Source organism: Rhododendron vialii, chromosome 13a (genome assembly GCF_030253575.1).
Source record: "Rhododendron vialii isolate Sample 1 chromosome 13a, ASM3025357v1".
In the NCBI taxonomy this organism is placed as follows: Eukaryota; Viridiplantae; Streptophyta; class Magnoliopsida; order Ericales; family Ericaceae; genus Rhododendron; species Rhododendron vialii.
The window spans coordinates 16,659,074-16,672,608 of NC_080569.1; the positions used below are offsets into that span (position 1 = coordinate 16,659,074).

General features: G+C 36.0%; 1 protein-coding gene across 4 annotated transcripts; it reads left to right on the top strand.

Moving 5' to 3' along the window:
- Positions 1–3,109: 3,109 nt before the first annotated feature.
- LOC131313025 (uncharacterized) lies at positions 3,110–6,447 on the top strand. Of its 4 annotated transcripts, none has more exons than XM_058341081.1 (2): positions 3,110–4,071; positions 5,865–6,447. In XM_058341081.1, exons 1-2 carry the CDS (start codon positions 3,288–3,290, stop codon positions 6,248–6,250), a joined length of 1,170 nt encoding a protein of 389 aa, XP_058197064.1. In that variant the 5' UTR covers positions 3,110–3,287; the 3' UTR covers positions 6,251–6,447. The 4 variants fall into 4 exon arrangements, with proteins under 4 accessions (XP_058197064.1, XP_058197066.1, XP_058197063.1 ...); XM_058341083.1 differs by having other exon boundaries at positions 3,122–4,071; positions 5,878–6,447; XM_058341080.1 differs by having other exon boundaries at positions 3,122–4,071; positions 5,883–6,447.
- The last annotated feature ends 7,088 nt before the right edge of the window (positions 6,448–13,535 follow it).

Below are 13,535 nucleotides of genomic sequence, written 5' to 3' on the forward strand. Positions count from 1 at the left end.
ACTTGTGTGTAGAAAAAATATATTATATATAAATCTAATTTTTGACCCCATGAACTAACCGAAATTCCTGGTTCCGCCCCTGAATTGTCACATTCTCTCTATGTGTCTGTGTGTGTAATTTTTGGGAGTTGTTGCTCTGCTAGTTTGAATGGCTTTGCTTGGCCTTTTCCGACAATGGTAAGCTTTTCACCGCAAAAGATCCCATCTCTCTCTCACACGCACGTACACATAAATTTTAGCTTTCTTTAATTGTGCTTAGGCCCGGTTTCAGAAACTTTTTAAAAAAATAAGCAGTTTATTTTATATTTTTAAACTTAAAAAATAATGTAAATGAAAAATAATTTTTTGATTTTTTTTCACCGTATAAAAGATCTTGATGAGATCTATTAAACAAGATTCATATTGGTAGAAAAATTATTTGCGTAAACACATTATTTTTGAGCTTGAAATTACCTTCTTAAAAAAGTACTTATTTAAGGTTCTAGAATGAGAGTCTGGCTCCTCTCCAATCCATAGGAAATTGGAGAATTCTCCAATTCCAATTCAATGGTTAGGATTACCCTGGTATCTCAAGCCCCAAAGGCTCATATAGTATTCTACAAGCACCTATTACTTCCTAAATATTCTCCAATTATCACATTCCATGCACCAATTTACCAATTTCAAACATTAGTAAAATTTCATATCGTAACTTTAATAACATGTGCAGGTTCAAAGAACTATCAGATTCACATGGTTAATCAAAGAACTCCTTTTGCATTTCTTCTAAAATATTTTTTCTGTAAAAATTCTCTTACTTTCAATTACTTACTCTTACGATTTCTTTCTAATTTCCATAACTGAATCTTAATTTCAACTTTGTTACATACAAAACTACATCAATGAGCACACGATACAGTGCGAAGCACACGTGGAAATACACTAGTATCAGTAAAAAAAATCTCATGAGCTACATAATAAGATAATATCAGTGAAAAAAACCATGTTAAAAGAAAAAAAATTACTGATATAATATTAGTAAAAAATTCTCATGAGCTGTATGATATCGGTCGAAAAAATTCTCATGAGCTATATAAAAAAAGTTTTTCAGAGGTAGGTTTAACGGGGAGAGAAGACGCCGTTAAAAAAAATTAATAATTTTTTTGTAATAACTTCGAAGATTAATGAAATTTTTTCGCCGTTCAAAAAAAACAGGGAGGGAAGACGCTTATGTAATTGAAAAATATTTGGGGAGTAATTGTGTGTCCGTAGAATACCATATGAACTTTGGAGCTTGAGCCACTAGGATAATCTTGACCGTTGAATTGAAATTGGAGGATCCTCCAATTCTTTATGAATTGAGGCCGGACTCCTAGAACGGGGCCTTAGTAGTGGCTTGAATTACTGGTAGATTTGGATATGAGCTTTATACGTACTTTGAAGATTTCTGAAGATTTTAAGGGGAAGTGGAGATCAAAGTAAAGCTCAAAAAAGGTAGCAAATTTTAAGGGAGGAAAGTGAAAAAGAGAAGAGAAAGAGAGTGAAAACATGGATCCACATGCAGTTTACCTTTTCATTCTTCTTGTATCCCGTATCTGCATTTAAAAAAATTATACTACTCCTACATCCTAATAAACAACTTTAGACAAACACGTGATAAGCTGATAGCCCTGGAGTGCTGCATCTTCTCCCTTTTCTATTTTATATCTCCAACATTGGATGTATGTTGAATGTGTGTTCTACTAACTCAAATATGTATTTATTTTTGAAATAAATATTTATTTTTTGAATTAAAAGTGATATATTGTGAAAGACTGACTTATTTCGTAAAACAAAAAATACTAAGTACTTACTCCTCCATCCCCATTCTATTGCCTCTCGTTCTATCATAACTGGATAGAAAATTGATTATAATTTTTAATTGGTAATACTATTTGTATGCAAAATGAATTTTGTTTGATAGATTTCAATAAGCTCTTTTAAACAAAGTTTTCAAAATTACCTAAAACATCATAGATTGCTAGATATAATCAATTGAAAAATGACATGAACTTTCAAAAAAGACAAAAGAATAGGGATGGAGGGAGTAAAAAATAAGAACTTTAGCGGAACGAGACCAAAATTGAAAGTACAAGAATGTGGACCAAATTGAAAAAGTGTATTGATATTCAAATTATACTCACCAAAATATTATTGGACAAAATTTGAAGTACAGTTGTAAAAAATGGAGTGCAAAACCCATTTAGGCATTCCAAAAAAACAACTCACCGTGCTTAGATAGACCCACTGTGGACCTTCAGTAGCATTTTCCTGAACTTGCAACCTTTTTTTATTTATTGAGATTAAATTCTTTTCACTTTATTGGTGGAAAATCAACAATTTTCGACACCCATCACATCGTGCCTTTATTACAGCAAGTAATTTGAATTATTCATCTTGGAAAACTCTAGAATGATATTTTTTTTTTATTAGCAAAAGTAAATTTCATTAACTTAATACCAAAAGTACAAAGATAATAGGAAATTAGATACACTGGCCTGACCACCCAAGACCCTTTTCTCCAAACACACGGAGGAACTAATTTAGGCCCAACAGACTGAGCATAAACCAGAAGAAAAAAAAAACCTAAACAAAGGTTGGTAAGGAGCCAACCGACCGAGCCCAAACAGACCCGGCCCAAAACCTCAACAGACTAGCCCAAAACCTGAAACCAAAACCCTAGAACAAACTCATCTGCCATAGCCACCAACACCCACCCGCCTCCAGAATGATATATTAACTCAAAAAAATCGATTTGATCGGATATCGATAAATATATTACAAATTGAATTTAGTTTATAAAATAGACGGTCATGGATAATTTATCTTTAAAGAATCAGATCATTTATTTTACAAAATCGAAATTCAATTATTTGGTAAAATCTATCGATGTCCGATCAAGCTGATTTTTTCTGTGGATATATTACTCTATGGGTTATAAGATGAACGATGCGGTCCATAAATGACGGTGATGGAAACAGTGAATTTTCCACCAAATGTGGAAATAATTTAATCCCTTTTTTGATATTTGACTCGTATGAAATTTGAATATCCACATAAGTTTTAAGGAAGTTAAAAAAATTAGAGAGATATAGGAAAAGCTGCAGTTTTTACTCCCTCCATCCCTATTCTTTTGCCTATTGAACCAAATTTTCTTAGCCATAGAGCTTCCTTACTCTTCCTTACTTCAGCTTCTTCTTCTTCTTCTTCTTCTTCTCTCTCTCTCTCAAAATTTCTCTTGTAGCATGCCTTGCTAGGTAGTCTCTTTCATGACCAAACCATTTCTTTTTGAAGAAATGGCTAATCAAGGAGGAAATAGTATTGTGTTAAGGGACTATAGGAAAGGGAACTGGACAGTCCAAGAGACAATGGTGCTTATAAAGGCCAAAAAAATGGATGATGAGAGAAGAATGAGGAGAATAGGGGAAATCACTACTGCTACTACTAGTACCACTAACATTGAAGGGGGGAAGAATATCATCATTAACAAACCAGCAGAGCTAAGGTGGAAATGGGTAGAAGATTATTGTTGGAGAAATGGGTGTTTGAGGAGCCAAAACCAGTGTAATGACAAGTGGGATAACCTCATGAGAGATTTCAAGAAAGTTAGGGATTATGAAAGGAAATTAAGAGAAGTAGGAGATCAAGGGGGGTCTAGTTCTACTACTAGTGCTAATGACCATAGTTATTGGAAGATTGATAAGCATGAGAGGAAAGAGAGGAATTTGCCTTCGAATATGTTGCCGGAGATTTTTCAGGCGTTGGTGGAGGTGGTGGAGAGGAGAGAGGGGTTAAGAGTGGTGGCGAGTGGTGGTGCTGGTGGTTCTAGTGTGGTGGAAATTAGATCTAGCAGTAGTAATGATGTGGTGGTCCAACAGCAGCAGCAGCCTCCTTCAATATTATTGCCTCCTTTATTGCAATATCCTATTTCGGCTCCATTAGCTGTATTACCTATCCCTCCTCCACTACCACTACTGCCACCACCTCCACCGGCTTCAGCTGCACAACCACCACATGGTATTCCACAATCTCAACAGCCATTGCCAACAGTAGGTACTCTCTCTCTCTCTCTCTCTCTCTCTCTCTCTCTCTCTCGATCGATTCCTAGTTGCCTTGGATATTTAGCCCATTAACCATCGGACGGATGAATGATTTTACTGTATTATATATGAAGGAGACAAATTGTATGAGATTTAATACTTTTGGAGTGACAACCTAAGTGATTTTTGAAATATTTATTTTATTTTCTGTGGTAAATTTGTCTAGACCACTCTATGCACGTTGATGATCATTAATCACTATCAATGGTGGATATGCATACAATGTGATAAATGTACGTTTCAGTCCGTATGCTGGCTTTGGATTTCTAGAACCAATGCCTCTTTCTACGTGCAGTCCCCAATATGTCTTCTCTCCGATTTCCTATCTTACGGAACCTTTGATTTATTGGTTTGGTTGCCATTGTTGCATGTGACTCAAATCTATTATGAAACTTTTTCCTAATGGATTTTGATCATCTGTATATTTAAAAAAAAGAAATACTGAAAATAATGGTGCGGCAACAAAGCAGTTGATGATGTTTTGGACTAGGCCCATTGAAGTTGAGGAATGTCAAACCCCAATAACCCCTTCCCTTTTTTCCCTAGGTTAATTAGAGTAAAATTAATAGGAATTCCATTGTCCAAATAAAAGACTACATACGGACGTAGTATTTTAGTGTAATTATTGCTAAATTAACAGCTAGCGTCACTCTGATTTTCTTTCCTTCTGGGATATATATAAGCTAAAAGATTACTCCACTAATATGTAGTAGTATTTGTTATTAGATACTATATTTATAAGCGTTTAACACGAACTGGCCAGAGTATCTCTAATTTCTAAAAATATATATGGGCTAAACGTTTTTAGCCGAATGCACAATTAAGTTTCTTAGAGGTTGGATTTGATCGAACAGAGATTTGGATTGATGCTCTTTGTGTATATTTTTGTTTCACACTAACCTACTAACGTGGTTACCTATGGGGAGGGGAAAAAAACCCTCAGCGATCTGGTAAAAATGAACCAGTTGGAATATGGTCTTCAACAATTATTAATATTGGTTGGTACACTCTACTTCCAACGCATAAATTAATTGCAAGACTGCAACCACAAGCCTCTTCCACGGACGTGGATTGTTTGTCTTTTAATTTGGTGTCTAAAAATGGGCTAAATTAAACCTACAAGAACATAGATTTTGAGACGGGGTTACTCTCCTCACGTACAATTAAAATTCCCTTACAGAAACAAGAGTCTTTAAACTATAGACAAACATTTTAGAGAAAAATCCACCATTGATCTTGTGTTTAATTATAGTTTAATTATGGCACATGCATACATGTTGCATGCACACATTGAAAAAGTGGTGGGTTTTTTTTTTATTTTTTAACAGCCATCGAAAAAATGGTTGGTGGGATAATGATTGTGAATGAGTTACCTGTAATAAATAGTATCTTTATTCCAGCTTAAAAAATTTTTAGGGGGTTTGATAATTGAGTTTTATGTGTAGGATAACCCGAACACCCTAAACTATAAAAGAATGACTTTAAAATGTGGGGTGTTGATTTTGAGTTTTCTACAATTTGCTGCAACCTTATATATTGAAATATCTTGCATAAATTGCGTAAGACCTAAATTTGCATTGGTTTTTTTACCCGCCTCCCGTTTCACCCTCTTGGAAATGACCACAAGTGACTGTTAATTAATTTTGAATTGTCATTAATTCCCATTTCAATTATTTGATACAGCAGTTAAATTTCAAAATGTATATAATGATTAATTTTCATTTCCATATTTTTCATGTTTTTGAGATGTGTGTGATAGCTCAGATTCTGATACAAGTGAGCATTCAGATTCAGCAGCAAAAAGGAGGAGAAAAGGAGGAGAGGGAACAAGTGGTGGAGGCGGTGGCGGTGGTAGTAGTAACATTTCAAATGAGGCACTAATTGGCTCAGCAATTTCCAAAAGTGCATCAATAATAGCAGAAGCTATACAAGCTTGTGAGGAGAGAGAAGAGAAAAGGCACAGAGATCTAATGAGTTTGCAAGAGAGAAGGCTGCAGATTGAGGAGTCTAAAGCTGAGATCACTAGGCAAGGCATTAATGGCCTTGTTGATGCCATTAACAAGCTTGCCAATTCCATCCTTGCTTTGGCAAATAATTCACAAAATAACCAAACCCCTCCTAGTCCTAATTGAAAACCAACATTAATTAATTAGTACATATACAATTAAGGTGGGATTTATTTACATATTATATACTCCCATTTGATGGAGAGATATATGAATTTAAATGATCTTGTTGATGCCGTTTGATGGAGAGATATATGAAATTAAATGTCCTTGTTGATGCATTTGATGGAGATATATGAAATTACATGTCCTTGTTGATGTCATTTTCCTGTACATAAATGATGAAGTGATGATCTCACTCTTATTAATTTCTGGTGCATGCCATATTGCCATGCTGTAGTAATTTTTTAACCTAAACACTAGTGGTAACACCATTATATACTCCCAATTTCAGACACTGGAGGTCAAAATTGTTTATTTCTAGCCGAGCAAAAAAATAAAAAAAAATTGTTTATTTCTAGCAAGGTTTTTTTTTTTTTTCCAGTTAGGATAAGTATATGATTTATATGGGCCCTGTTTATAACTCTCTTGGAGTAATTAGGATTAGAGTACTGAAGGGATTGGTAACCCCTAGATCCCGCGAAGGATTCGTTTCCCAAATTTGTTCTTTGTTTACATGTTTTTCTCCCTCCGTCCCAATTTGTTTCTCCAATTGTCGAAATTCGTGTCTTTCAAAAATATACTTATATCTTACATTTTATAATATTTTTTATGATTTTGAAGATTTTGTATAATTAAACTAATTGAGATCTATCAAATAAGATCCATATTGCATATTAAAAACATTACGAATTGAAAATTATAGACAATTTTTTGAGAAATCAAACGCTCTCAAAAAGTCAAAAAATAGACAAACAAACCAGGACGGAGGGAGTAATTTTTTTGTTTGATGACCCTCTTCGAGAGACTTAGGGACCCTAGTGTGCCCCAAGCACAACAGACTCTGCTTGACTCTAAATAGGATTTTCTTAGTATCTAAAAGTGATTCGATCCTTTCGTTTTGGCCAGTAGAATGATATTCAGACATCGTGAATAACTTGGATGAAACATGTTTGTATTGAAAAAAATTAAGGACTTGTTGGAATATATGTGAGAAAATTTAGTAAAAAATATGTCTCAATCATATCGCTAACGAAACGAGAAGAACAATACACATAGCTTAAATGACTTTCTTGAGTGCAACAAGTTCACGAGGAGGCTTGTTGGGCCTTACCCACAATAGGCCTCCTCTTTTTAATAAGAATTGGAGAATTGAAGTTTTGATAGGGATTTTGTTTGCAAATTTGCATGTGCTTTTAAAAGAATAGGCGATCAGATATAGTTACAAAATATTCTTTTTTTCTTGTATCAATGATTTACTCGGATGATCTCAACGAGCAGTTTATAAATTCATAAAAGTTGTCTAAGAGTGAGTTGAATACTCATAAAGAACTAATTAACCTGCTTCCTAGCTGAAACATCTCATCTTTAGCATATGATATTAATAGAAAACAACAAATAATCATTTTTCTCTGCATGAATTCATTTTTTCATGTAAATGAAATGATATACGTAGTATATATAGTAGTAGTATACTAGTATAGTGTAGGATACCCCTAATAGATCGATTGAGCAGTTACTCCATACACATGTAATAGGTGTAGTATATTTGTAAGCAGTAAGTCTACTGGTACAGCTAAAGGGGATAGATTTTGTGTACAGATTTTTTGTGCGGTCCACTGCGGATCTCACACAAATTATTCAAACCGTTCATTAAATGTAAAACAGTTTTTCAAGGGCTCTCGAAAAAAATCAGCTCAATCCGATACGTATAGGTGTTCGATCCAATCATCTAACTTTTGATTTAGATTCCAGGATAATAAAACATTATATGTTGGATTGAGCACTTATAAGTATCGGATTGAGCTAATTTTTTGCGGGAGCCTTTGAAAAACTGTTTTACATTTAATGAACAATTTGGATCATTTGTACAAGACCCGTAATGTGCTCCATAAAAAATTTGTACACAAAATTTGTTCCTTTTTGCTGTACCAATAGACTTACCGGTATGTAAGCATTAATTTATTTGGCAGGAGAAATGGTGAGAGTACATTACTGCAATGTGGGGGCAGTACTGACAATAGCAGCAGCCTGAACTTCTGAATAAAAGGGTATGGCAAATTGGCATCCAAAAAGGCTGGTCAAAGGCGACCAGTCAGTGATACGGTTTGGGTTGGGTTTCGGGGAGGAGATGCTATCCTATGCAATTACCAAACTGCCACTTTTCCAATGACATTATTTGTTGGCAGTTTGTGATGAAAAAATGTTGGCCTTTCCTTTATTTTCCCTTCCACTGAAAATACTGAGAACTCTGATAACCCTCACCAGTCCGGTTATTATTGCCCCATCTTGGTGGCCCCTTCTTTCTTTCTATTTTTTCTTTTGTTTATGACAGAAGAGTTTGAATTAACGGGTATTTTTTCCGATGGTAGGGAATGGGTATTTGTGTTAGTTTACGTGCACTTCGATTATGCATATTTTGGCCAAAGACAAGCCATCCACGACGGGATTAGGAGATTCACAAAAAATTTCTCTCTTAAGGTCCGACTCCAAGAGATCGTCAAGTTTCAAACTAGGATGTGTGCATTTACAATTCATCATCCTTTGCGGTTAAAACTGATTGTACGGTACTTTACTTGTTTTCCTTATTTTCATTACTCTTCCAATTGAAAGTCAGTTACTATAATTTACTTGTGAAACATACAGTATATGGGAAACCCACCTTGAATGTGGCAATTGATTAGAAATTTTTAGTTGGGGAACTTAAAGAATCATCCTCCTGCGTCACTCCTCGTAAGTTTTCATCCTTTGACTTTTTTCCACTTATGATTTCATCCTTCCTCTTTTTTAATACCAACAGTACCCTTATATATATATTCACAGAAAAATGGGACGAAAAGATAACTTCAGAAGTCCCTGTAATTCAGCCTATGTATTCGATCATCCAATCCCATAAATCACTCCCAAAAATCTCGACCACCACCTCCCCAATACAAAACCATTTCATCCTCAACCATTTTGTCAAAATGGGATGGTCGCATGCCCACCAATCAAGATCATAGCCGCATGAACAACTCATCCGGAGCACCGTCACCGATAAGCAAATCGTCGCCGATTGACCAGGTCACAACGGGATGGTTGCAATCGTCGAGGCGACGGAATCAGCGGCGCTCAACAGATGCTTGCCATCTTCCTCCACCGCCGCTGCCCGAAGCGTTTAGCGTAGACGAATTCGTCGCCTTTTTTTTCCACTTTGTTTGCCGGAAAGGGAAAAAGAAGCTATCGGTGGGTTTTTCAGATCGGAGCTCCTTTCGAATCTTACATACATGATATTGTAGTACTGTCCTAGTTTGTTAATTAAGTAGTAGTTGTATAATCCCCGATCCTTCTTATTTCGTCATGATTTGAAACATTCAAATATGGCTACCGCTAGCTTCTTCTTCTTCTTCTTTTCTGGCTAAACATGATTAGTCCTATTTTTCAAATTGGAGTTGTTGGACGATATTTTATTCATGAACATGAAATCATGATTTATAGGTCATGAAAACATGAACATCACCTATTTTGTGGAAACCCAGTAAGTTGTCATGTTTAGAACATTATTTTAGAAATCATAATTTATAGGTCATGTTCGGCCAATAAGGTTTCCGTTTCAGATTAGAGTCCTATTTTTCGGATTGGAGTTTCTAGACGATATTCCATTCGTGAACATGAAATCATGATTCATAGGTCATGAAAGTAAACATAAATGATTCAAAAATAAACATGGCCTATCTGAACAAACATGGCCTATTTGAATGATTCAAAAATAAATGATGATTATTGTTTTATTCATGGTTTATTTGAATAACTGTGAAATTTGTTGGACTTAAATCAGGGTGTATTCATGAAAAAGATGATCAATTTTTTGGTATAAGATTTGGAAGTCATGTTTTCATGAAATCATGAAAATGTTCTAAACTTGCCATGTTCTAAACCAAATATGCCGTGTTCTACAAACAGGGCAACCTAAAAAACATGATCAGACATTCTCAATATGCCATGTTCTAAACCAAAAATGATCCCTAAAAAAATGATCAGATTAGTCTCACTAATTGCGTTATATATGGAATGCAATCATCCCCCTAATCTTGCCCCCACTACAAATTTCAAGAACTTCCTTAATTATCAAAAATGCTCAATCAGTTACAAATGGGCCTAAAATCATGGACTCTCATTTTGGAATCCCCATCAAATCAGTTATATATGGAAATAAAATCATCATCCCCAAATTCAAAAAACTTGACGTATATATATAATAATAAGGGTAAATATGGTAAAGCACACACAAAGGGGATGAAAACATAACCCCCAAAATTACTAGGGATGGAAACTTACATAGTGCCCCCAAAAAAGGATGATTAATTAAAAACTCCTTTTTAGTTTGTAACTTTAGAAACTTTGCCAATCAAACCCTAAAATGTTGATACTACTCAGTTCTAGATTTTTCCTTTTTACTTTGTTCTATAATTATCACCCGATAAGATTTATTCTTTTGCTTCACCTTTTCTCCTCATTACTATTAGGTTCAGTTTGGATGATCGGAATCTTTAGTAGGAAAAGGAACGTGTGGCAATTCTCAATCCCTCAAGTTGTTGTCCCACATCGGGAAACAAGTGAAGATAGAAATCGTATATAAGGAAACCCAAGTAGCTACTGTATAACTTGATGTTAACCTTTTGAGCCACGTGGTTAGACGAATGGTTAGCAGGTTAACTGAGGCGAGTCATTACAATTGGTATCAGCGCACAACCCTAATCTACATAGTGGGGGCCACCTCTAGAATCTGGTATGAGCACACTGACTCTGTTGTACTGAATTAAGTGTCATACTATGACCACCAAGGGAAGATTGCTGGGCTAATGCAACGGGGACGTTGCATCACAAGGTGGGGGAGATTGTGGCAACCCAATCCCCCAAGTTGTTGTCCCACATCGGGGAACAAGTGAAGATAGAAATGTAATATAAGGAAACCCAAGCAACCACTGTATAACTTAAGATTAACCTTTTGAGCTACGTGGTTAGGCGAATAGTTAGCCGGTCAGCTGAGACGGGTCATTACACAGATCGCCTACCCCCCTCCCTCGCGTTGTTCTTTCCTTCTCTCATCTCTCTCTTAGCCGACCCTTTCCCGTTTGGCCGTTAGATCTATTCTCCCTTTACTTCTTGCTTTCATTAATGGCTAGCCGTTGGTGCTGGTAGTAGTGTGTTGCTGCTCGTGGGGTTCTAGTGGTGATGTGGTCGCAGTGGCTAGTTGCGGTGGTGGTGATCTCATCTGATCCGAGGTCAAATCGTCGGCTAGTATTTATGGTGGTGGTCAGATATGTGGCTGGTGGTGGCGGTGGTTGGATCTACGATATTTGTTGGAGGTGGTGCGCTTCGCGGCAACTGGTGGTGGGGGGGCAGTGGATGGTGACTGTTGTGGTGCAACAGTGGCGGTGTTCTGGGTTTGTCAAGGTTAGGGTTTCAGGGGTATTTTTCTGATTTTTTGTTATGTTTTCTGCTAGTATTCTATTGTTTTTTTAGCTTCTTATTTCCCTCTCCCCTTCAGGAGTCTCGCTAATCCCTTTTGGGGGTTGTGTGGTGTTTGCTGTTGGTTTTTTCTATTTTTGTGGCTTTGCTTTCTTGTCTCACTGCAGTCATGGGCTGCCGACAATTTGTTGGGCCATGGCCAGTGCTCGCCGTGACAATGGAGGCTCGCATTGGACTTGTGTCCAGATACTCCTGTCTGTGAGGATTCTTCCGTCAGCGATTTCTTGCTAGTGATTTGGGTGCTTTAGATAGGGGTGTGCAGGCGATTCACATTCATGGACAACATTTTCAAAGTTTGGGATTTCCATAGGCTTTTGTTGTTCCTATTTGGTGCTACATTGATTGAGATTTTCTTTGTCTGCTTGCACACTTGGTTGTGTGAGATTCTGATTTTTTGTGGCTTCTGGAGATTAGGCCTCCTTTGCGGTTGCTTTATTCCCTCATGTGGGATGGTTGCCCTTTCGATGTATTTCTCCTATTATCAATAAATTATATCATTTTGACAACAAAAAAAACTATGAACTGTGATATCTATCTACCCGTAAAAACACAATTACCCAAATATCTCTTAAAAATATCTTTTAACAATTGAACAACAAAAAATCTTTTAACAATTGATTCCATAGACACTTATCAATTACAGTAATAGTATCTTTTAACAATTGAACAAAAAAAATCTTTCACCTACAACATCTCTTCCCTTCACCCAAATCCCAGAGTCTAATGAAAGACCAAAACAAAATCTCTGAATAGTCAACAGAAAAAAAAAGTTACCATCGTGTGATACAAAGATCAATCACAGATCAAATTTCGTTTCTAGCCGAAAATTAACACTAGTTCTTTCCAAATTTCTTCCCCGCTTGAGCCACTGTTTTTTGCCCTCTACATACGAATTAGGGGTGAGCAAAATAACTGTCAATTTGCGAATCCAATCCAAACTGAATGGTTTGCCTCTATTTTCGAGTAATATGGTTTGGTCCTGGTTTTAAAAAATTTGAAACTGTGTTCTATGGTTTGGTCTATGAATTTATGTTAGTGGTTTTCCATTCCAAACTGCTCCGATCCATATCGAACCGTATATGATATATATATATATATAAAATTATGTATATGTATTGGTAGAGAATTTGTTTAAATACACTAAATAAACTTGTTTCCCATAGTCAATTAATTTCCTAATCTAATACTCCATTAGTAATCCTAATGTAGGCGGATTTGGTCAGAATTTCCACCACCCTATCCTTTCATTAGCAAGATTTTTTTTTTTTGGTAAAAAATGAGAAGATTGTATTGATAAACACCCAGCGGCACTTACAAAAAGGAGATCATTATAAAGAACTTGGACAAAGTCAAACTAATCGTCTAACAAATACAAAACAAGTAAATTGCAAGGCAATCGATGTCTTTCATCCTAACTCAGACATGGCCTGACGCAATAGCGACACTTTTAAACTGCCTAACATTTAATTAGGAGTCTCAAACGAAAAAAAAGTGCAAGTTAAAGACAAAAAAACACCAAATATCCAGACGATCAAATGCACTCCACCCAAGTATGAAAGCACCAACAAACTCCGAAGAACTACAGATTTGTCAAGCCGCCACGGGTTGCCTCACTAAAGATATCGTGTAGGGATAGAATGCTGAAGCATATATATCGTTTTGAAGCAACCTCGATTGAAGAACCCGATCTGTAGACAAAATTCGTCCAAAGATGAAACTAATAACTCTCATTGAACGAGAG